Here is a 23,882-nt window from a genome sequence, read left to right as displayed (position 1 = left end):
TGATCTAATTTGATTGCAATATGTCTGTGGTAGATCTGAGGGGAAAGAGTGTCTCACCTCATCCTAAGGCTTCAGTTCCTCTCTCACCACACCTCCAACTGTAGTAGAATGGGGGTGGGGGGAGTCATTTTTTCTTGATGGCAACACTCCACCAGAGACAGCACATGAAACCTGATCCTCTCTACCCAGCAGCAGAGCGGGCAATGTCATTTTCCAGAAATAGTTTTCACCCTTGATATCCTAATGTCGGAAGTGAATACTCATTATTAAAAATAAAAGCTGGCTTTGCTTGAATGCATAATTTTTGTAGAGTGCAGATTGTTGTATATCTAATGCTAACAACAATAATAGCACTTCAAAAGTGTTTAATTTTCCGGCTGGCAAGCTGTAACTAGTTGCGAGCCACAAGAATCAGTGTTGGGGCCTTGACTATTTATAGTCTGTTAATGACCTAGAGGAAAAAAACAGTGTATTGCATCCAGAATCATTGAACGCGAAGAGATTGATGGAAAGCAATAAAATACCTTATAAAGCTGAATAAAGACAAAACAGAAAAACAATCAGCATATTGGAGTGAGATAGGACGCCTGTTTGAATGGTGCAATATTAACAACCTCACGTTCACTGTCGACAAAACTGAGCAGCTAATCATTAACTTCAGAAAGGGGAAGTTGGGAGATAACATTACCTGTTTCCATTGGTACATTAGTGGTGTGTAGAAGAGCATCTCTGAGCACACAACACATCAAACCTTGCAGTGGAAGGGCTTCAGCAGCAGAAGACCAGAGATGTTCACTTAGTGGCCACTTTATTAGGTACTGGAGGTGCCTAATAAAGTAACCACTGTGGGTGCAATATTCTTTCCTAATAAAATGAAGGGTCATTTCCATAGAACAATGCAGTGAATGAACACAAGTTACAGACCAATAATTTATGTAAAATCAGTTTGTCTTTTATAGTATTGCAGTAGACTTGACTGCCAGTATTGACCACAATCTGCACTCTGTTTGGGAGCAGCATTACCCCTAAGTGCAGCCTATTCCACATCCTTTTTATAGTATGACATCCAGACCTATTCAGAGTGCTTTGTATGATCAGGACTGGAAATTTTGTCCTCCTCTTCAGATACTGCCGAGAGATCGTCACCATTCATCTGAACCTATCTGGCAGAAGAACTAACAAATGAACCTTGCACAAAACTAAATGATGTATGTTATATGAAGTTCCTTTCAATGTATTGAGCAAAACTATATTTGGTTACCTGGTTAGCCTATGCCTGTAATAATGTGTGATTTCATATTGTATTAGATTCCCATTTCAAATCCAATTTGTCACTGCTCCCCATTTCCAGCCATCCCTAAAAAGCAACCTTCTCCAATAAGCAAGAAAAGTTCTGTGGATTCTACAACTTAAAAATTAAAGACGGTGGTGATAATATCAGCAGGTCAGGCAGGACAAATAGGTTTATCATTTCAGGATTGACAATGTTTTATCATAGACAAGAAAATTTAGAAATATGTTTTAAAATGTAGTCTAAAATCAGTCTACCTTATGAAATGTACGCCTTCAGTGATCCACTACACTCTGAACTTCATCCTCAATTTCCTATACTAGTCCAGTGAAATTCAATATAAGATCCACTTTAGGCTTAGTTAATTATTCTGCTATTCTCGTTTACACCTTGATGTTTTGGAATGATCCTATTAGTTGGCAATCTGGCCCTTGCTTGTTATTGATCGATGGTTTGTGACCTTGTATTAAAGATAGTTTAGCTTATAGAAGTAATTACGGATACAATATAGGAATAATTGGTATTAGTTCTTGCTTTGCACATTCAGTGGAGATTTGCATATATTGAAAGGTGGTTAAATGAATCTAACATTTTTTTTTGTAAATTTACAGAAAATGTTCCACCTCCTGCAGGCTTGCAAGATACCGTACCTTCTTTGAACAAGCAATCAAGTGACTGGGAACAGAAATCATCAACGGAGTTGGAAAGTGGTTTGATGCCAGGAGTAGGAGCCACTGCAAAGGTTCAGTATTCTACAAATTATAATGGACGCTGACCATTGATCAAAGCCCTTATACCTTGTACTGAGAGCAGAAGGCAAAGAATACAACAATAGGGAGTTCATTCTTCAGTCATACAGCACTTTGGTGAGACCCTATCTGGAGTGCTATGTCCAATAAAAGGCTCCTTGCTTAAGGAAGGATGTAAATATTTTGAAAGCAATCCAGAGAAAGTTTGCCAGACTCATTAAAGGATATACACTGGAACCACTCAGTAGGTCAAGCAGCTTTGATAGAGGCTCCCCATTGGTCGGGGTTGACCATAGATATTGCATCCTAACTTTCTACATGATAAACAAGCCAGAGCAGTACAATATGGAGTGCAAGATGTTGCTATTTGAGACTCATGTCTTTGGGAGCATTTAATAGGTAGTGGGAGCTTATCCCCGCTACCTTCCCCAGCTATGACAACTTTAAGGAATCTACTCCACAGCATCAGCAGGGAGAGAAACCATCAAGGACTCTTCATCAGCAGAATCAAACCCAATAAAGGCTCCTTAACTTTAAGTATCAATTCTGCTTCTGTCCTTATTAATGCTATTTAACCTCCTGAGTATGGTTCCTGATTTTGTTTCAGATTTTCAGTATCTGCAAATATTTAGCTATGCTTAATGGACTGTTAAGTGCAATGGTGTGTTTTATGAGAAAAGATTGAGCAGCCTAAGTAAGAGGTGACTTCATTGAAACATACTGTATATCTTGAGTAGTCTTGATGTGGAGAGGAAGTTTCTCTTTTAAGAGAAGTTAGAAATAAGGGATACTTTAAGAATAATGACAACCAATTTAAAATAGAAATGAGGTGATTTTCTTTTTCTGCCAGGGTTGAATCTTTTATCTCTCTGCTTCCACTGCTCTTTTGAGATGAGTAGGTTCTTAATAAGCTATGAAAAGTAGGTGGGAGCTAAGATTGCTGTCAGAGGAACCATTCTCTAACTGAATGACATAACATACTTGAAGGATAAAGTAGTAACCTAATTCACATGATGATATAAAAGTTCTACTGCCTTCCAGATTTTTTTTTATTAAATACATGACAGGACAGTAAGGACTTTAATGGAATACTATCCACTTGCCTGGATGAGTATAGATCCAACATTTTGTGCTAACCTCTTCCAGATGAACCAGCTCAGAACACCCTCCATGAGCCTCCTTGCCATTGTTGCTCTCTGCTTGCACTGTGCACCATCCACAGAATGCACAGGAGTTACTCAGCTGGTGCATGGCAACACTGCCAATAGTTGCTTCACCATCTGAACATCTTGCTTGGGAATGTTGTACTTCTTCACCATTTCAGGGTCAAGATTATGGAAGACCCCACCTTTTATTGAAAAACTGCAGCTTTCTGCCACTTCTAAATTATTAATAGCAAAAATTGCTGGGAACAATGAACAGCTCATGCAGCACCTGTAAAAACAAACAGTTAGTGTTTCAGGACCAGGACCCTTCATTAGAACTCATGATGAAGGGCAATGGAATTGAAATGGTAACAATTTCTCATTCCACAGATGCTGACTGACCTCATGATAATTTCCAGCAATTTGTGTTTTTATTTCAGTTTTAAGTATTTTTAAAACATTTCACCACTTCCTCAAGGGTAGACAACAAGTGCAGACTTCCAACAAGTACTTCATCCCATAATGCTGAGTTGAGTGGGGCGAACATTAAATCAGACAGAGCTGACTCTCTTATTAATGTCAGAATTTGAAGAATAAAATCCAGTGCAACTTATTAGGTAATCATGATCTTACTGCATAGTAATAGGTCCTTCAACCCAACTGCTCCTTGTCAACCAAGACGTCCAGCTTAGCTAGTCCCATTTCCTAACGTTTGGCCCATAACCTTCTACACCTTTCCTATCAATGCACCTGTCCATCTGTCTTTTAAAAGTTGCTCTTGTCCCTGCGTCAACCACTTCCTCTGGCAGCTTGTTCCAGATAATTTTTTAAAAATTGCTGCTCAAGTTCTAGTTCACTCTCTTTCCTATTACCTTAAACCTGTGCCTTCCAATTCTTCATTTCCCAGCCCTGAGGAAAATACTGAGTGCAGTCACACTATCTGTGACCAGAAAGATTTTAATAAAAAATTATTATGGTAATAATACTGTAACTTTATTTATAGAGCACTTTTCACGCAGATGATGTTGTTCAAAGTGCTTTACAATGGGATAAAAGTACAAATGTGAAAATAAAATTTTAAAAAATAAACATGAAACTAAAAGACAAAACGATGTTAGTTAAAAGTAAGGTTAAGTAAACAGGTTCTGAGCTGGTGTATAAAAGCGTCAACTGAATCTGCATCCCTTAGAGCTTTAGGTATTGAATTCCACAATTTAGGATCGTAGTTCAAAACAGCTGACCTGCCAATTATCTTTCGAGGGAGATTGTTTAAATTTAAGAGACTGGCAGAAGAGGACCTGAGCTCAAGCAGGATTGTAAAACAAAAATGATTCTGTGATGTACTGTGGTCCCAAACCATTAAGATCCTTACAAACAAGTAAGCAAACTTTAAAATCAATTCTAAAAGATATAGGACGCCAACGCAGAGTAACTAGGATGGGAGTGATACGTTCCCTCATCCTGGTTTTACTTAAAGGTCTAGCAGCAGTGTTTGGACGGAATTGAAAATTGTCAATAGATTGCTTTGGAAGGCCAATAAAAAGTGCATTGCAGTAATCTCTAGTCTATTCGATATAAAGGCATGAATTAGTTTATCAGCATCATTCTGTGACGGTAATGAACGTACCTTTGCAGTATTTCTTAAGTGTAGAAATGCTGCTCTGGTCACTTTCTTTATGTGGGATTTAAAATTCAAGGATTAACATCCAGGCTAGTTGCTTCCAATTTTACAGGGGGAGCCAAGTTCCCAAGTTTATCAAGAAGTTTATCTTTCGGTTGGCCCTGAAGCCAAAAGTATTTCAATTTTATCTTCATTTAGTTTTAGGAAATTATTCATCCATTTGTTTATTGCAGCTTTACTAGACATCAGAGAAGATAAGGTGTTATCATCGTCAAGTTCAACTGAGGTATCTAATAGTGTATAACTCTGGAAATCAAGTTTATGCTCTCTTACGATGTCTCCTAAGGGGAGCAAGTATGAGAAGAGTAGGGGACCAAGACAGCTTCCCTGAACAACACCAAAAGGTACATTCTCTTCAAGACAGACAAAAAGATTTTTCTCTCTCAAATATATGAACCAAACCAATTAAGGTCACTACCAGAGAGGCCAACCCAGTTCTCAAGGTGATTGAGGAGAATGTGTGGTCAATTGTGTTGAAGGCAGCATCTAGATCTAGAAGGTTTAGAATTAATCACATACTAGAATTCAATTGTATATTGTAACCAACAAATAAACACAGTCTTTTGAGAAGTGGCTCTGTAACTGTTAACACCCTAATAAACTATGTGGGCATCACAGATGAGCTGTTTGGCTGGAAGAGTCCTTGTGAGAACATAGAACAAAGTCTTTGCTCAGTAATTCTGAATAGACAATATATTCTTTACTAGGGCTTTGATAGAACTGGATGGAGGAAGGAGAAAAGTGTTTTTTAAAGCAAAGTGCACATTTAAGTGTTGTAGAAGTACTGCAATTTTTCTAGGGAAAGAGGAGGTAGTTTAAAAATGTATGATCCCTTGGCTCTATATTCCTACATAATAAAGAAAGCTCACCAATGCCTCTACTTTCAGAGGATGTCGAAGAGAGCTAGACTGTGCACATCAATGCTCACAGCCTTCCACAGATGCACAGTGGAAAGCATACCAACATGCTGCATCACTGCATGGTAGGAAAATTGCACTGTGGTGGACAGGAAGGCTTTACAACAGGTAGTCAAAACTACCCAACACATCACTGGCACTAGCCTACCCTCCATTAAGGATATACAGTATATGCCAGGAAAAGGCCAGCAATATTATGAAAGATCCCACCCACCCCACTCATGGACTGTTTGTTCCACTCCCATCAGAAAGGAGGCTATGTGCAGTATCATCCATGCTAGAACCATCAGACTCAAAAGCAATTGCTTTCCCCAAGCAGTAAGGCCGATCAACACCTCCACCCTCTAACCCAACACCACTAACTTATCATTTACTGTCAGTCACTTTATGTATAGACATTCCTGTACTTAGCATCACTTTATATACATATAATCAGTCTATGTATATAAGCTACCTTACGTATTTATATTTATTGTTAAATTAAATTATTGAGATCTTAATCTTAGTGTGTTTTTTATATGCTGCATCAGATCTGGACTAACAATTATTTTGTTCGCGTTTACACTTGTGCACTAGAAATGTCATTAAACATTTTTGAATGAATCCCTGTGACAAGTTGAATTTATTGTGCAATAGCTCCACCTGTTGATGGAATAATGTCAGAATCAGGTTTAATATCACCGGCAGACATCGTGAAATTTGTTAACTTTACAGCAGCAGTACAATGGAATACATGATAAATATAGCGAAAGAAAACTGAATTACGGTAAATATATATATATATATATATATATTAAATAATTGTTAAAATAAATAGTGCAAAAAACAAATAATAAAGTAGGTAGTGTTCATGGGTTCATTGTCCATTTAGAAAACGGATAGCAGAGGGGAAGAAACAATAGACAATAGGTGCAGGAGTAGGCCATTCAGCCCTTCGAGCCACCACCGCCATTCACTGTGATCATGGCTGATCATCCATAATCAGTATCCAATTCCTGCCTTATCCCCATAACCTTTGATTCCGCCATCTTTAAGAGCTCTATCCATCTCTTTCTTGAAAGCATCCAGAGACTTGGCCTCCACAGCCTTCTGGGGCAGAGCATTCCATACATCCACCACTCTCTGGATTGCTGCTTCTGAATTGCTGAGTGTGTGCCTTCAAGCTTCTGTACCTCCTTCCTGATGGTAACAGTGAGAGGGCCTGTCCTGAGTGGCGAGGATCCCTAATGATAGATGCCACCTTCCTAAAGCACCGCTCCTAAAAAATGTCTTGGATACTACAGAGGCTAGTACCTATGATGGAGCTGACTAATTTTACAAGTTTCAGCAGCTTACTTTGATCTTGTGCAGTAGCCCCCCCACCCCCCCCCCACCATACCAGATAGTGATGCAGCTGGTAACAATTCTCTCCATGGTACATTCGTAGAAGTTTTTGAGTAAAACCAAATCTCCTCAAACTCCTAATGAAGTATAGCTACTGTCTTGCCTTCTTTACAGCTGTATCAATATGTTGACACCTGGTCCAGATTAGGTCCTCGGACCCAGGAACTTGAAATTGCTCACTCTCTCCAGTTCTGATCCCCCTGTGAGGATTGGTTTGTTTTCCCCTTTCTGAAGTCCACAATCAGCTCTTTGGTCTTGTTGACGGTGAGTGCAAGGTTGTTGCTGCGACACCACTCAACTAGCTGGTATACCTCGCCTCGGTACGCCCTTTTGTCACAACCTGAAATTCTGCCAATGATGGTTGTATCATCAGCAAATTTATAGATGACATTTGACCTATGCCTAGCCACACAGTCCTGGATGTGGAGAGAGCAGAGCAGAGCACATCCCTGAGGTGAGCCAGTGTTGATTATTAGGTGGAAATGTTATTTCCAATCCACACAGACTGTGGTCTTCTGGTTAGGAAGTCAAGGATCCAGTTGTAGAGGAAAGTACAGAGGCCCAGGTTCTGTACCTTTTCGATGTGGACTGTGGGAATGATGGTGTTAAATGTTGGAGGAAAAGTAGCAGGTTGTATTTGTATAGTGTCCTTAACTTGCAATAAAATTTCCTTGGTTGTTTTGGAGGACAGCGATGAAACATTTGACTAAGTCATATGAGGAGATTTAAATTACTCGATCAAATGCTTGGTCAAAGATGCAAGGGCTCTTTTAAAGAATGGAACTGGGAACAGAGAAATGGAAAATAAGTTTAATGCAAGGTATCAAAAAATTACTGGCTCATACAAGTGGGTATTTCAGCACACTACCACTGTCACAATTCCTTGGCGAGCAATTCAGTCACATTTCCTTGTGGTCATGTAATTTAATTTTCTTCAAGTACCTGCCCAATTTTGAAAGCTCTGATTCCTTACAACTTTTAATGTGTATTGTGTCTCCTTATTCCTTCTGCCTAAATATGTCACTCCACACTTCCACGCTTGTCTGCCAATTGTGCTAGCCCATGTCCCCTTGCAGACTTAAAAAAAAATTCATCACACTGTTTACCACACCTCCAGTTGGGTGGTTTTGCCAAATTTTTAAACCTTAGCCTGCTCCTTTCATGTAAGGATAAGGTTGTCACTGACTTTATTCCATAAGTGGAACAGCCAGAATTGGATTCTCTTGTAGATCTCAGAAATTTGTAAGATGTGAAGATGGAAGGAATGGGGTCTTGGCGGGATTTAAAATGAAGCTAACAAACTCGAGGCATTGCTCAGTTGGAAGCCAGCAGTTTTACATATGTTTAAGATTTGGAGGGGAAAAAAAGGAAGGCTTCCAGAAGTAAGTTGGAATAAATGTGTCAGCAGCAAATGAGCTGAGTCAGCAGCAAACAATAACCATGTAGTTATCGGTATTTATGTATGCCCAAAGCTCAACTTGGTTTGTCACATCTGGGAAGGGGAGTAAAGTTTGAAGTGGTAGAGAGAATGGGGTGGGAGGATTACGCAAAGGGTCAAAAAGGGAAATGCTGAGAGTGAACAAGGAAAACAAGTCGGACTGAAATCAGTTTGGAGAAAGGGCAAGGTAGGCATTTGGAAAAAGAAGTGCCATTGAATTCAGCGGCAAATGAAAATCTGTAAAGCTGCAGTTGCTTGTGTGTTTCTAGTATTCTGTGGTTTTATTTCAGATTAATGGTATCTGCAGCTTTTATCATTTTCATCAGTTAAAAATATAGTGCAAGTGTGGTTTAGTGGAAAAACGTTCAGTTCTAGAACTGATTTTGACAAACAGTTTATAATTTACAATCTCCCAGTTTGTAAATTACATAGTTTTTAGTACTGAATCCCCTGAAAACAAATGTGGGATTTGTGTTAGTTTCTTGTTTCCTTGAATTTTAAAATGAATTTTGCCAGGAAAATTAGAAATTCTGATAATTCAACAAATGTTTTGCTGGCTGCTGATTCTTGCACTCATTTTCACATGCTAGGCCTGGTTTTCCTCACTCTATTTTAACACAGGCACCACTGGAATTAGTATTCCAGTGTATCAAAAAAACATCAGTGAATTAACCGTGTTAGAATTCTAATAATCGGGGAAATTACTCATCCAGCACCACCAATACTCTGAGTGTATTGAAATCTATTGAAAAGAACTTTCCATAATTTTAATTGAACTGCAATAAAGTCCTTTTTTTCTGAAGAATTATTAAAATTGTGTGAATTTCTTTCCATAGTTTAAGGTAAATTAATAATCAAGAATATGGCAGTTAACACAACTTTATATAACAAAAATCTTTGCTATTTTCTTGAATCATTTCTGTACATAAGATTTATAAAACATCAAAATAGTAACTAAACATGAGAAAATATATACAAATCACATATGGGAAAATGCTTCTGTAAGATTGCGAATTATGTTCTGTTTGGCACAATCAGCTCTGGCACAGAAATTTCCTCCAATTAAATTTGAAGACAATCGAGGCCATTGTCTTGGTTCTTAGACCAAAATATATTTTTTAGTTTCTAATATAATGACTCCTCAGCTGGAACCCTTGGGGAAGCCTGTGTATTTTATATGTCAACCTCAACTAGACCTGTTTTCAGTTTAATGCCCTGTGATTGACGTCATTTCTAAGAGTGCAATAGTTCCTTGGCACTTAAACTGGGTTTTTTTTCATGGTTACTGCAGTGGGATGGATAATTTCCTGCAGGTGTACTAGCTCCTACAATGGTGCTGATGAGGAAAACAAAATTAGCTATTGCAGCAGATCATCCTTTTCTCTAAATCATTTTGTAGATAAGTGCTTGGGAAGATGTTGGAGTCAGTCAGTTGTTAAGGATGAGGTTAAGGAGTACTTGGTGATACAGGACAAGATAGAACAAAGTCAGCATGGTTTCCTTAAGGGAAATTTTTGCCTAATGAGCCTGCTGGAATTCTTTGAGGAGATTACAAGTAGGATAGATAAAGGGGATGCAGTGGATGTTGTATATTTGGACTTTAAAAAGGCCTTTGATAAGGTGTGACACGTGAGGCTGCTTACCAAGTTAAGAGCCCAGGATATTACAGGAAAATCACAGGCATGGTTAGAGCATTGGCTGATTGGTAGGAGGCAACGAGTGGGAATAAAAAAGGATCCTTTACTAGTTGGCTTCCAGTGACTAATGGTGTTCCGTCGGAGTCAGTGTTGGGACAGCTTTTTATGCATTATATCAAGGATTTAGATGATGGAATTTATGACTTGGTTACCAAATTTGCAGATGATATCAAGATTGATGGAGGGGCAGATAGTGTTGAGGAAACAGATGGGCTGCAGAAGGACTTTAGACAGATTAGGAGAATGGGCAAGAAAGTAGTAAATGAAATACAATGTCGGAAAATGCATGGCCATGCACTTTGGTAGTGGAAATAAATATACAGGCTATTTTCTAAATGGGGAAAAAAATCCAAGAATCTGAGTTGCAAAGGGTCTTGGAAGTCCTTGTGCAGAATACCCTAAAGATTAACTTGCGGGTTGAGTCAGTAGTGAGGAAGCCAAATGCAATGTTCGCATTCATATCCAGAGGTCTAGAATACAAGAACAGAGATGTGATGACTAGGCTTTATAAGGTGAGGCCTCACCTTGAGTATTGTGAACAGTTTTGGGCTCTTCATTTAAGAAAAGATGTGCTGGTATTGGAGAGGGTTCAGAGGAGGTTCACAAGGATGATTCCAGGAATGAAAGAATTATCATAACAAGGAATGTTTATTGACTCTGGATCTTCCTCGCTGGAATTTAGAAAGATTGGGGGGAGGGGGGGAATCTCATTGAAACCTTTCAAATGTTGAAAGGCCTAGACAGAGTAGATGTGGAAATGATGTTTCACATGGTGGGGGAGTTTAGGACAAGAGGGCACAGCTTCAGGATAGAGGAGCCCCTATTTAAAACAGAGATGCAAGGAAATTTCTTTAGCAGAGGGTGGTGATTTTGTGGAATTTATTACCACAGGCAGCTGTGGCAGTAGGGTCATTGGGTATATTTAAGGCAGAGCTTGATAGGTTCTTGATTGGACATTGAATCAAAGGTTGTGGGGCTGAGGAGGCAAAAAAAGGATCAGCCATGATTGAATGGTGGAGCATACTCAATGGGTCAAATGGTCTAATTCTGCTCCTGTGTCTTATGGTCTATATGAATGAATATGTATGGAATTTTGAAGCAAACTGTTCCTGAGCTTCTGATTGGGACCCTTCCTGCATAACATCCCCGCCCGTTATGTTTTTTAGGAAAGTTCTGATGAAAAGGAAGATGGGGTCCAGCTGCTGGTTGAGATGTTTCCATCCTGCAGTGTATCTACCATGCACCGTGCTCTTTCTGTGGCCAAAGGCAACCTGGATTATGCTGTGCAGTTAATAATGGAAGGGGCAGTGGAGCAGCCTGACCCTGCAATTTCAGAGGTTAGTCCATCAGGTGTGTGAAAAAGAAATTGGAAATTATTTGTTATTGTTGATAAGAATCCTACAAATGATCACCTCTGGCAATAACAATTCTGTACTCAGAATGCTGCAATCTGTTGGAGATGATGCTTTGGATTTAATAAAAACAAAGTCTTAATGGTACTATTATATAAAAAGACAGATTTCTGGTGATAGAAATCCTTCAAACCACATTTAATGGAAATTTTCCACAAATTCTATTGTGTTAAGTTTTGGTTTACTTTATTGAGCAATTCTGGATGTGAAGGGCATAATGTAAATACAGTCCAGATCATTTAAAATCCCTCAGATGTAGTCAGCATATGAAATACTTGAAACTCGGGCATGGCACAATAATGTTGTTACAGCCTTTGCAGGAAGATTTTTTTTCATTTGTTGTTTCAAACACACCTTTACCACCACTGCCTGACCTTAACCAGCAACAGAAGCCTGGTACTACTTACTAATGTAGTGCAAACTCCCCATTGGTGGTCTCTTGTCAGCTCATTAGTAAGGTCCATTATGATTGTTTATTAACCATCGTAGCTGATAAGCCACAATTAATGCCTGGTAAAAGAAACCACACAGCTGTGACTTGTAGCAGTGTCTGACATAATAATCACTATGCCTATTATTGCTGGGGTATTGGATCCATTGATATTGATGTTACCAGCTGGAGTGAGATGTTGAGCAGGTTGGTTTAGAAAACCAGGCAGTAGGCAAATGGGAGAGAAATGGCATCTTCACAGAGTAAGTTTTGCCTCCAAGAATGAGCTTCTCCATGGTCTCAGTGACTCCCCCTGTGGAATTAGTGAATGTCTTCTGACCCTTCCCCTCACTCTAACGCAGAAATGTGAACCCTCCAATCATCACTATATACATCACAGCCCTGCAATCTTTGAATAAAACCAAGGTGAACTCTACTCCCTGTTAACTAGCTAGTCTTGTATCCATAATTATATGTTGACTCTTACACTAAGTGCTTTGATCTTCATGCAATAAGATAGCACCTATCGTATGCCACAGAAATGAACAGTTTATCCATTGCAACACTCACAACACGCTGGAGGAACTCAGCAGGTCGGGCAGCATCCGTGGAAAAGATCGGTCGACGTTTCGGACTGGAACCCTTCGTCAGGACCGTTCCAGCCCGAAACGTCGACCAATCTTTTCCACGGATGCTGCCTGACCTGCTGAGTTCCTCCAGTGTGTTGTGAGTGTTGCTTTGACCCCAGCATTTGCAGATTATTTTGTGCTTAGATTATCCATTGGTTCCCATTATCCATAGCACATTACTTCAAAGAACTTCAATAAATTTGTCAAATGACATTTCTCTTTCATAAAACCACATCAATTTTGTCTGATTACATTTAATTTTTGTAGGAGCCCTGCTAAGCTGTCTTTTGGTTCCGACATTTCCAAGTGCAGATGATAAGCTCTTGTTCAAATTACGTTCTTAGTCTTTGTTAATCTCCTGAGTTTTCATCTCCCTTCCAATTCCCGATGTATAATGATTTCTGGGATGTTACTTGTCATTTATAATTAAGACTGATGCAAAATACATGTTTAATTCATTTGTCTTTTCTTGTTTTCCGCTATTAGTTCCCCAGACTCCTCAATTTCTATAGGACCAAAGTTCTTCATGAAATCTACAAAAACTGTTTTTTCATTTCTGAATTGTTCTTTGTTAATTTTTTGGAATACCTTGCATTTCCTTCGATGATACCACAGAAGCTCTCCAATGTTCAGAACAAGGCTGCCTGCTTTAACTTGGTGTTCAATCTGCTGAACATTTGTTCTGCACCATCAACTCACTGTGGCTGCATTGTATGTCCTCTGAACAAAAAGCACAGCAGCACCTGCCAAAACTGCTTCATCAGCACTCCCTAAGTGGCAAGCAACACCACCATCTGCAGAATCCATTCTAAACTACATACTGCTGACTTGGAAATGTATTGCCACTGTTGTTGCATCATAGCCCTGGGGACTCCCGACTGAATGACAGTATGGGAATACCTACACTGCATCTGTTTCAGCAGCTGTACAGCAAATAAGTTTGGGCATTAAATACTAGTCTTGCTGGCAACATCTATATGTTTTGAATGGGTAAAAAACACAATCTTGACGAGATGCTTTTCTATACCAAAGTGGTATTTTCATACCCCCGCATGCCCTGGAGTCTGTTGGATAAGAGAATAACATATTGATGTAGGGCAGCCTTATGATTGAAAGTTGCACTCACTGAAAAGTAGGATGAAACTGTCTGAAGCACATTCACTGAAATGAGATTCTGCTGATACTGGAAATCTTAAGCAACCAACAGAAATGCTGGAGAAGCTCATTAGGTCAGGCAGCTTCTATGGAGGGCAATTATTCCCCTCCATAAGTGCTGGCTGATCTACTGAGTTCCTCCACCATTTGTGTGTATTGAACTTCTGTTGCTACCAGAGTTGGGGGTGGGCCTGTAGAGAAGAGATTTCATTCAGTTTACATTAATTGAATCTAAACCTGGATTCCTTGTTCGGATGCACTGTGTTTCATGATACGTCAGTGTTTGCTCATTCAAGCTTGAAACCTGTCCAAGTGGCTCCTCTTGCTTGATACACAGGATTGCATTGTGTATTGCCCAAGTGATGCAAATCGCCCAGTAAGCAACAAATGGGCAGTGGGGCTGACTCTCAAATAACGATGAGTCAGAACACACGAAGGAGTTTAGTGGCATAGTGTCGTAACAACAACCTTTCCCTCAATGTCAGCAAAAAACATCCAATCAATGACTTCAGGAAGGGAGGACGATGCACAGGCTCCTGTTTTACAGCAATGGTCCTGAGATGGAGAGAACTGGCAGCTTCAAGCGTGAACAACACCAGTAGCCTGTTCTGGTCCAACCGCATAGATACCGTGGACCAGAAAGCTCACTAGGGTGGGAAAATTTAGCGCGTCCCCTTTGATCATTACCAATCTTTATTGATGCACCGTAGAAAGCACCTTATATGGATGCATAACACCTTGTAAGGTACCTGCTCTGCCCGATTCTGCAAGAAACTGCAGAGATTTGTGGACACAGCTCAGCACATCACAGAAACCAGCCTCTTGCATGGACTCTTCCTATTTTTCTCTCTGCCTTGGTAAACCAGCCAGCATAATTAAAGACCCCACACAGCCCAGGCATCCTCTGTTCTAACCACCCTCCACCCTGACCCCAATTTGTGCTGAGGATTCAAAAGCCTGAAAGCACATACCACTAGGTGCTTTCTCTGTGACACTTTATTTTGCATTCTGTTACTGTTTTTCTGAACACTATTTCAAGGCACTGTTGTAATGACATGATCTTTATGGATGGACAAGCAAAACAAGCTTTTCACTCTACCCTGGTAATAAACTAATTCACTAGTTTAAAAATGCTTGGAACCTCATGAGGGCAGGAACTATTGATCTCAATTTATCAGTTAACTGTGAGCCTGTCTAAAAGTAACAGTGTGAATATAAAATTGTATGTAGAATTGTGGATGTAGCAAGTACAGTCTTAATGTACAGTGGATTCCATGGTGCATTACTGCTATTTGCTTTGAGAACACTTTTTCTCTTTTTTTCAGGAAAAACAACCAAAAACAGATAAGAAGATTAAAGCCAGCATCTTGGAAAAGTGAGTATTGTCCACTGAAAGCATGAATTTCTTTTTGGACTGGGCAGACGACAAAAATGGTTTATCTATTCTGGAGAATGAAGCTTGAAAGAACAGGAGTTAATGTAGATACTTTCAGATGTAAAATCTAGTTAAGCCGAACAGTCATTTGTGTGCCTTATGTAATAACCATATAACAATTACAGCACGGAAACAGGCCATCTCGGCCCTTCTAGTCCATGCCGAGCTCTTACTCTCACCTAGTCCCACCGACCCGCACTCAGCCCATAACCCTCCATTCCTTTCCTGTCCATATATCTATCCAATTTAACTTTAAACGACAACATCGAACCTGCCTCAACCACTACTGCTGGAAGCTCGTTCCACACAGCTACCAACGATACTATATAATTCCTTGCAGATAAACATTCTATCCACAGCACCAACAATACTTCCCAAGGGTTTTTGGTCTCCGAGGACCAGTAGGATAATGTGAGACAACTTTGAAATGAACAAGTTAAATCAGAGGATATACAAAATGTAGGTGGTCCAACAATACGTCAAGGAAGAAAGATACGTCTTTTGTTATAGACCCTTACACAAAAGCTAATAATGGAGGGACTTGGAGCATCAACACTTAAAATGTTAAGCCACAGAAGCTTCTATATATTTCTTGTATTTTATTAATTAAAATACATGAGAGTTTAGTTCCCTACATAAAACAAATGTGAATTAACAGAAACAAGTGAACCTCAGATGTTTGTTTGTATGATATAACATGCTCAGTTTTACTTCAACTCTTGATGATATCACTCCCAAATTCATTGATGGAGTTGTTGTTAAAGTCTGATTATTTTACTACAGCTCATTCTATGCAATGCATTCAAACTACCTGTAAATTTGATATCAAGCAACATGATATATTAGGCGGATGACTATAAGTTTGGTTAATGAATAGAAAAATACTTTTTAAAGTGGTTTAAAGAATGAAAGGGAAGTAAAGGCAGAAAATGTTAGGGAAGAGATTTCAGAGCTGTAGACACAACTACCAACAGCAGTGGTTAAGTTTAGATTGATCAATAGGACAGAACAGGTGTAGATATTTCAGAGGACTGTAGAACTACAGGAGATCAAAAATAGTTAAGTATGGGACTATGGAGAAATCTGGATGGGGGTGGGGGGGAGAGGTCAATTTTTTAAAATCAAGATTCTGCATAGTGGGGATCCAGCGTAGCCTAAGCAATCACCATGCATAATGACTGAATGGAAATTTCAAACAAAAGCCGAAAAGGTTGGAAGCAATCAGCAGGTCAGGCAGCGTTTATGTGAGGGGGAATAGTCGTTCAGGCCTTCATCAGAACTGGATTAGAGGGTAGAATGAACAAGGTCGTTCAAGAGAACATTGTAATAGTTAAAAACAGGGATAACAAAAGCTTGGGCAAGTGTCTTGCAGGTGTGGTGAGATGGAAATGGGCTTAGAGACACCACATATAGATAGTCCAAAACTCTTCAAATAAAATGTGACATTGAGGTTGTAATACAATAGTTAATTTCCAGACAGTACTGGGCAGAAGGATGGAATGAGTGGCTGTGAACAAAGTTCCTAACTGTGACTTTGGAATTCCTGATGCTTCGTAGGAGGGAATTTCTAATCATTTGATCATATGCCCCAAAAAAAGAGCCAGACAATTTAGAGAACTAGTTGGATACAAGTGAGTCTCATCATCTGAGTTGAGGGAACTGAAATAGAAGAAGAGCATAAGAGAGACAGCAGTGATGGGGTGTGGAAACCAACAGGTTGGTTTCTGACCATGGCTGGATAGATCATAATTGAACTTGGCAAGAATGATTCCAACCAACTCAGCCACAATGCAGGAGCATTGGAGAAGATTGAGTCACAGAGAATGGAACTGGGCTGTTCGGCCTATTGAGTTTGTACAGATTGTCAAGCATCCATTTACGCTAATCATGCAATAATCAGATGTTAGTCTCTTAGATTCCCTTCAACTGCCCTCATATTCTACCACTTAGCTGTACACTAGCAATCCCCAAAGCTTTGCGCCTGGAGGAAATCCACCCAATCACAGGGATAACATACAGACTCTACCCAGACAACACCTGAGGTCAGGATTGAATCCAGGTTGCTGGAGCTGTGAGGCAGCAGCTCTACCAATGGCACCACAGCCATTGCAATGTCTGAAGTTTAACCATGTATTTATCATCTTGATGTCAAATATTACCTCTGGAGAGACTTTTGAAGGTCCCACACAGGAGATTAGTGTGCAAACTTAAAGCACACGGTATTGGGGGTAAGGTATTGGTGTGGGTGGAGAATTGGTTAGCAGACAGGAAGCAAAGAGTGGGAATAAACGGGACCTTTTCAGAATGGCAGGCGGTGACTAGTGGGGTACCGCAAGGCTCAGTGCTGGGACCCCAGTTGTTTACAATATATATTAATGACTTGGATGAGGGAATTAAATGCAGCATCTCCAAGTTTGCGGATGACACGAAGCTGGGTGGCAGTGTTAGCAGTGAGGAGGATGCTAAGAGGATGCAGGGTGACTTGGATAGGTTGGGTGAGTGGGCAAACTCATGGCAGATGCAATTTAATGTGGATAAATGTGAAGTTATCCACTTTGGTGGCAAAAATAGGAAAACAGATTATTATCTGAATGGTGGCCGATTAGGAAAAGGGGAGGTGCAACGAGACCTGGGTGTCATTATACACCAGTCATTGAAAGTGGGCATGCAGGTACAGCAGGCGGTGAAAAAGGCGAATGGTATGCTGGAATTTATAGCAAGAGGATTCGAGTACAGGAGCAGGGAGGTACTACTGCAGTTGTACAAGGCCTTGGTGAGACCACACCTGGAGTATTGTGTGCAGTTTTGGTCCCCTAATCTGAGGAAAGACATCTTTGCCATAGAGGGAGTACAAAGAAGGTTCACCAGATTGATTCCTGGGATGGCAGGACTTTCATATGAAGAAAGACTGGATGAACTGGGCTTGTACTTGTTGGAATTTAGAAGATTGAGGGGGGATCTGATTGAAACGTATAAGATCCTAAAGGGATTGGACAGGCTAGATGCAGGAAGATTGTTCCCGATGTTGGGGAAGTCCAGAACGAGGGGTCACAGTTTGAGGATAGAGGGGAAGCCTTTTAGGACCGAGATTAGGAAAAACTTCTTCACACAGAGAGTGGTGAATCTGTGGAATTCTCTGCCACAGGAAACTGTTGAGGCCAGTTCATTGGCTATGTTTAAGAGGGAGTTAGATATGGCCCTTGTGGCTACGGGGGTCAGGGGGTATGGAGGGAAGGCTGGGGCGGGGTTCTGAGTTGGATGATCAGCCATGATCATAATAAATGGCGGTGCAGGCTCGAAGGGCCGAAGGGCCTACTCCTGCACCTATTTTCTATGTTTCTATCTATCTGTAGCATCACTAAGACTGCCAATTTCCATATCCATTCAACACAGCTCACCTGCAAGCTTGCCCTTAGTGTGCCCACTATATGTCAGAGTTGCATTTAGGTTAAAAATAATTGAGAGGGGTAGATTATCTTAGCCACTATTATGTGGGATGTCATTAGTGTCCTTTAGATCTGTTTTGATAATACAAGGACAGAAAACTTGTTTGGTGAAACTTAGAAAAGGAGATCCTTAAAGGTAAGACTTCAAAGAGAGGCAAAGATTTGGAAACTGTTAATTTTCAAGGACTTAAGGCATTGGCAACTGATTTTAAGGGAAGAATGGAAGAACCCAAGAACAAAATTATTAGCTAACTTTATTTTTATATTTTAATAACCATTTTTAACTAAATTAGTAATGTAACTCCACATAATTAAAATTGTCCTAATGTTCAAATATATTTGCTGGATCGTGTTTTATAATTCTATACCACTACACAGATGCTGATATTCCCCGTTTAAAATGTTATTTCAGATATATGATGGTGGATAACGAGGAAGATGTCAAAACTCACAAACCTATTGCACCTAAAGAGGTAAGAAGTTATTTGGAATGCCATCAGATCAGTTTCATGAAACAAACCTTAACTTTCAGTGCTGTCCACAGTGAACTTTACACACTCCATTACCCATGTGAGATCTGTTTACAGTCTAATTTAATCACCTTGATTTTAGTCAATCTTTTGCCTCAGCTTGTGCCTAAATCGTTTAGTAAAATTGTTGCAGTGGAGTCTTCAGTCATAATGTCTTGGCATTGTGGAAATTTTCTGACTACTCATAAAATCTCACTATTCAAGAAGTGTTCATTTATTCCCATTGTCTTTGAAGGAACCCCTCCAATCATTTTCATGCCTTTTCCCCATTGCTCTACAATATTTTACTCTCCATTTACTTGGGTGCTGCTTGGGTCTCATGATTTTGTAATTTTTTCTATTTTTCATTTGCATTTGTCTCGTGAGTTTTAACCTCCCCCTCTTATTGGCCTTGAGAAGCAGAAGATTTGTTATTTTTCTGCACTCACATCACATCAGGCAACTTGATTTTATGAGCAGAGAAATGTTTCAACATTGGTGTCTGTTGATTTGTGATTCCATTAAGAATTGCCATCCCAACTTAGTAACTTAACCCCCTCCCCTTTGATTCCTTAGAGGGGAAAAATTGGAATTTAAACCAGAACATGACAACTTTTTAAATGGAGCATCTGTGGATGGATATTATGCCCCATATCCAAGAATGAGGGTGACAGCAAAATTGACACTATGGCTTAGCAAGAGTGATGACTTTGTAAATCAGAGATGAAAGGAGGTTGAAATATAATTTGTTAAGTTTTAGCATTCTGGAAAAAAACTTATTATAAAATGGAAAAGTAGATGGAGATTGGCAACACGTGGAAAAAATATGGTGAACAATTTGATTTTGATTTTTAGCACTGTAGCACTTGCAGATTCTGGTTTGAATTGTGTCTGCCCTAAACGTCATGATTTTCTGTTGCCATTAGTTTTTGATCAAGAGTAAATGGGTCAGTGATCAAGAGTAAATGATTTGCACTGGTTCAATTTTAATAAATTACACATAAATGAAATATTTTCATAAGAGGCAGTATGATACCCAAAGTGTGATAGTCCAAGGATGTTAAACAACAAACACACTTCACATAATTAATCAATATTTACTTGGAGTGAGGTGCTAAGGATTGTGGAAATGAGGAAGAAAGAAGATGTATCTGCCTCGTCCCTTCATTGAGTTTCTTTTTGATACTTGTACAAAAACAATTAGTCTCTATTCAAGTATCTTGCAAGGAACAAAATTGAGTTAATGAACAGATAAGCGGTACATTTCAGTCAGAACCAGATCTGGGCAATTAAAATCTGTTTGGAGATGTAGGCTCCTTCCTTGGCCTAACTGATTGGTAATATTGATTTTTCATCAGTACAAGTAGCTGCTTTTGCCGGAACAATGGTTGATAAAGTTTTCAGGCCCTGAACTTATGCAAAAAAAAAAGATCTGCTCTTAAGGGTCAACCTGGGGATTGTTTTAAGAATCTGACCACAAAGCAAATTCCAGTTCAACCTGGAAGAAGTGCATTTCATCTAACACAAAAAAACGATATTGGATTGGAATTGGGGAGAAAGTGGATAGAATTCTGCAACTGCAGTGAGGTCAACCAGATTGAACTGCAGATAACTGAGAAATAGTGCTTAAATACAACAGAACTTGCCCTGTAAGTTCATATAATAAAAAAGATAATTCTGAATATACTTAACAGGCAAACGTGTGAAGACGGAAATCAGGTTTTACTTTTCATCAGGACCAACATGGGCTAACCAACCTAAACTGCTAATTTGTTTCTCTTGGAAGATGTTTCACCTGCTAAGCTTTACTAGCATTTTTCTGTTCCAGCGTCTGGAGTACTTTGTTTGCATCCAAGATGATGGTAGTTCCTGCTGGTCTGTAGAAGTTGACTTCTCACATATTGCTGTTCCTTTCTGCGCTTTGTGGTGCGTCGGGTGGCTACCTTGCAGTTTCTTTAGCATTTGTCTGTTATTTTTCTTTTTATGAGGCCAAGTTGCTAGCTCGATGCTCAACCCAGCATGGATGGAAAGCGTGCAAGAGTCTGCCAGATTTTAATCCGGGTCCACTCACCTCGAGTTCCAGTGCGCAGGCCACTACACCACTGGCCGGCTCCGCATCTGGTTAATCTGTTAAATTTGTGCTTCAGCCTGTATGTCAAGTGATAATTTTTTTTCCTCCAGGGTGAAATCTAAGTATTGGGTTTAGTTACAAGTTGCTTTGATTTGTGTTCTACCATTCATCCTTAGCCAGGGGGTTAGGTGGGCTTCACTTATCCGATACCACGTTCTGCTGTACCCTTAATAAACTCCCTCTCCAAATATCGTGAATTTTCCATCTTTACCCAAAACAGTTGATTTTCAACTCAGATTGTGTTGTTTGTGGTTTTGGTTTAGGCCTGCGCCCTCTTAAAATAGTCTAAATTTTTCCAGAGATGTTAGAGAATTAACAAGAAATCTTCATCTCAATCTTGATTTCACCTTGCCTTTGATTCCTCTCCACTGGTTACTGCAGTCTCAATCAACCACGATGAGAAAGTTTTAGTTTACAAGGAATTATTTACAGTGTTGTACAGCTTTTTTACTGCATGTGACTAGTAAATCAATTTTTTTCACAAACCTGTTGTACTCTTAGATCTAAATTCTATTCATCTTTGGAAATCTAAATTTTTACACATCTATTTTTTATAGCACTTGCAGAGACAGACTGTGATGATAGTGAGGTTACATTGCCCCTTAATGAGCTGAATTACTTCCTTGGCAAGAGATTTAGCTTTGACATAAAGGGTAGATTCACTTGTCTCCCATGAAACACACTTCATCTTTAACCTAAATTAGTACACTTTGTGGTGACTTATTCTTAATCCCATCTCAAAGCATATTGTAACCTCATATTGCATCTCCATACATTTTGGAGACATGTATAGTGTGCAAACATTATGACTTGGATTTATGATTGATATGGTTGCATTGTCTGTTTCTTAACAGGCTCCCAAAAAGCTGATTCGATACATAGACAACCAGGTAGTAAGCACAAAGGGTGAAAGATATACAGAAGTGAAGAAAACCGAAAGTGATGAGATGAAGAAAACCTACATCAATCTTAAACCAGCCAGAAAATATAGATTTCACTGAGATGCTGATAAAGTATTTCATGGTATTTTGTTATATTGGCATGGATTAATCTTGATTTTAATCTTGACTTGCCTTGACTTGAGCACAACTTAGTCCTTTCCTCCATTAACTGATTAGTTAAAAGTGGAAGTACTACATACTGCTTTCCACCAGTATAAGAAACTTATTTGAACATGGATTTCCTTGAAATCCCAACAGAATTCTTTTTCTTTCTTCCACTTATTGCAGTGTTGTTGTGTAGCACTGTGGTCTGGATTTTGCTTCTCGTAGCATTCAAAACACAGTAGCATACTACTGAGTACACCATGGTGTGCTGAAACTGTTAGTCATTATCTAAATATTTGTCTATTTAAATTTAACATCTTCAATATCTCTCAGGATTTAAAACTTTATAAAGGTTTTTACTTTTAAGCTTGAACTGCAAGTGAATATATTTAAAATATTCTGTGTTCTTTTGTCCACAAACTGAACAGGCCATGGCTATCCATTTACGGTGGAGGCAACTGTTTTACAGTATCCTTGTCAAGATGATGCTGCATGTCAGGTGGGGAAAGTTCCAATATCTGTCTGAACAGTTGTGCATCTTAAATGGACTCAATAATCATTTCAAAAAGATGTCTTATAGATGATCACATCCAGTCTCCTCAGTGTGAACAGATTGTGCATGCTGTGTTATGAGAAATGGTTAAGATAAGTTACCCTACTAATGCCTTTCAAAATAATGTGGAATTATCTTCTCATTTTTAATTATTTCATATTGTTTGGTCTAAAATCAAGTTTGTTACTAAACATAATTGTTATATCTTACATATCAATGAAATGTGTTGATAGCACCTTCAATGGCCTCACAGAAGTTGTACTAAATAGTTAATGATGAAAACTCAAAATTTCTGAACTGTCTTCAGATCTGTCTTCAACAGCTGATTCATAAATGTGTGGTAGCTTTACAAATTAACATTCTTAATCATTTAAAACTTTTCTACAGTGACAGGCTTAGTGCAGATTCCCAAACCTCAGGAAAGATGGCATTCTCTTTTAAAGTAAATCTGCTGGATCACTGTATCTTCCTACGAACTGTGGTAATCAATAGACTACACATGTCATTGTATTTATGTTTGAGTGTGTATGAGTTTCCTTTTGATGCTACAATCAATAAGTGCAGTGATGCTTTTAAATAATAAATTGCTTTTTGTATTTTTGCTTGGTTATTGATCAGTCCTACTGCCAGAAGTGTATAAAACTGTTCACTTCCAAGGAGTGATTCAAAATACGTAATTTAAAAGAAATATATTGTTATTAGAAATTGAAGCTGGAGAAAAATCTAGCTGATGTGGTCGAAAAGGAACCAACATAAGTAGAAATGAGAGGTCTGCTAAATGTTTAAAAAAAATCCCTGATTTACCCACTGACCAGCTGCCATAGGATTGATCAGA

The 23,882-nt window shown here is 39.2% G+C and overlaps 1 protein-coding gene across 1 annotated transcript in view; it reads left to right on the top strand.

Moving 5' to 3' along the window:
- Positions 1-23,647, top strand: part of cuedc2 (CUE domain containing 2) — a 52,840-nt gene extending 29,193 nt beyond the window's left edge. The window contains exons 5-9 of the mRNA XM_063070193.1: positions 1,903-2,033; positions 11,468-11,638; positions 15,253-15,302; positions 19,221-19,281; positions 22,303-23,647. Of these exons, the coding sequence (XP_062926263.1) occupies positions 1,903-2,033; positions 11,468-11,638; positions 15,253-15,302; positions 19,221-19,281; positions 22,303-22,449 (560 nt within the window). The 3' untranslated portion in view covers positions 22,450-23,647. The remainder of the gene's footprint in view (positions 1-1,902; positions 2,034-11,467; positions 11,639-15,252; positions 15,303-19,220; positions 19,282-22,302) is intronic.
- The last annotated feature ends 235 nt before the right edge of the window (positions 23,648-23,882 follow it).

The sequence above is a fragment of the Mobula hypostoma genome, chromosome 18 (genome assembly GCF_963921235.1).
Source record: "Mobula hypostoma chromosome 18, sMobHyp1.1, whole genome shotgun sequence".
Lineage (NCBI taxonomy): Eukaryota > Metazoa > Chordata > Chondrichthyes > Myliobatiformes > Myliobatidae > Mobula > Mobula hypostoma.
The sequence above is the reverse complement of the archived record's forward strand: the minus strand, read 5'-3'. Positions and strand labels throughout refer to the sequence as shown.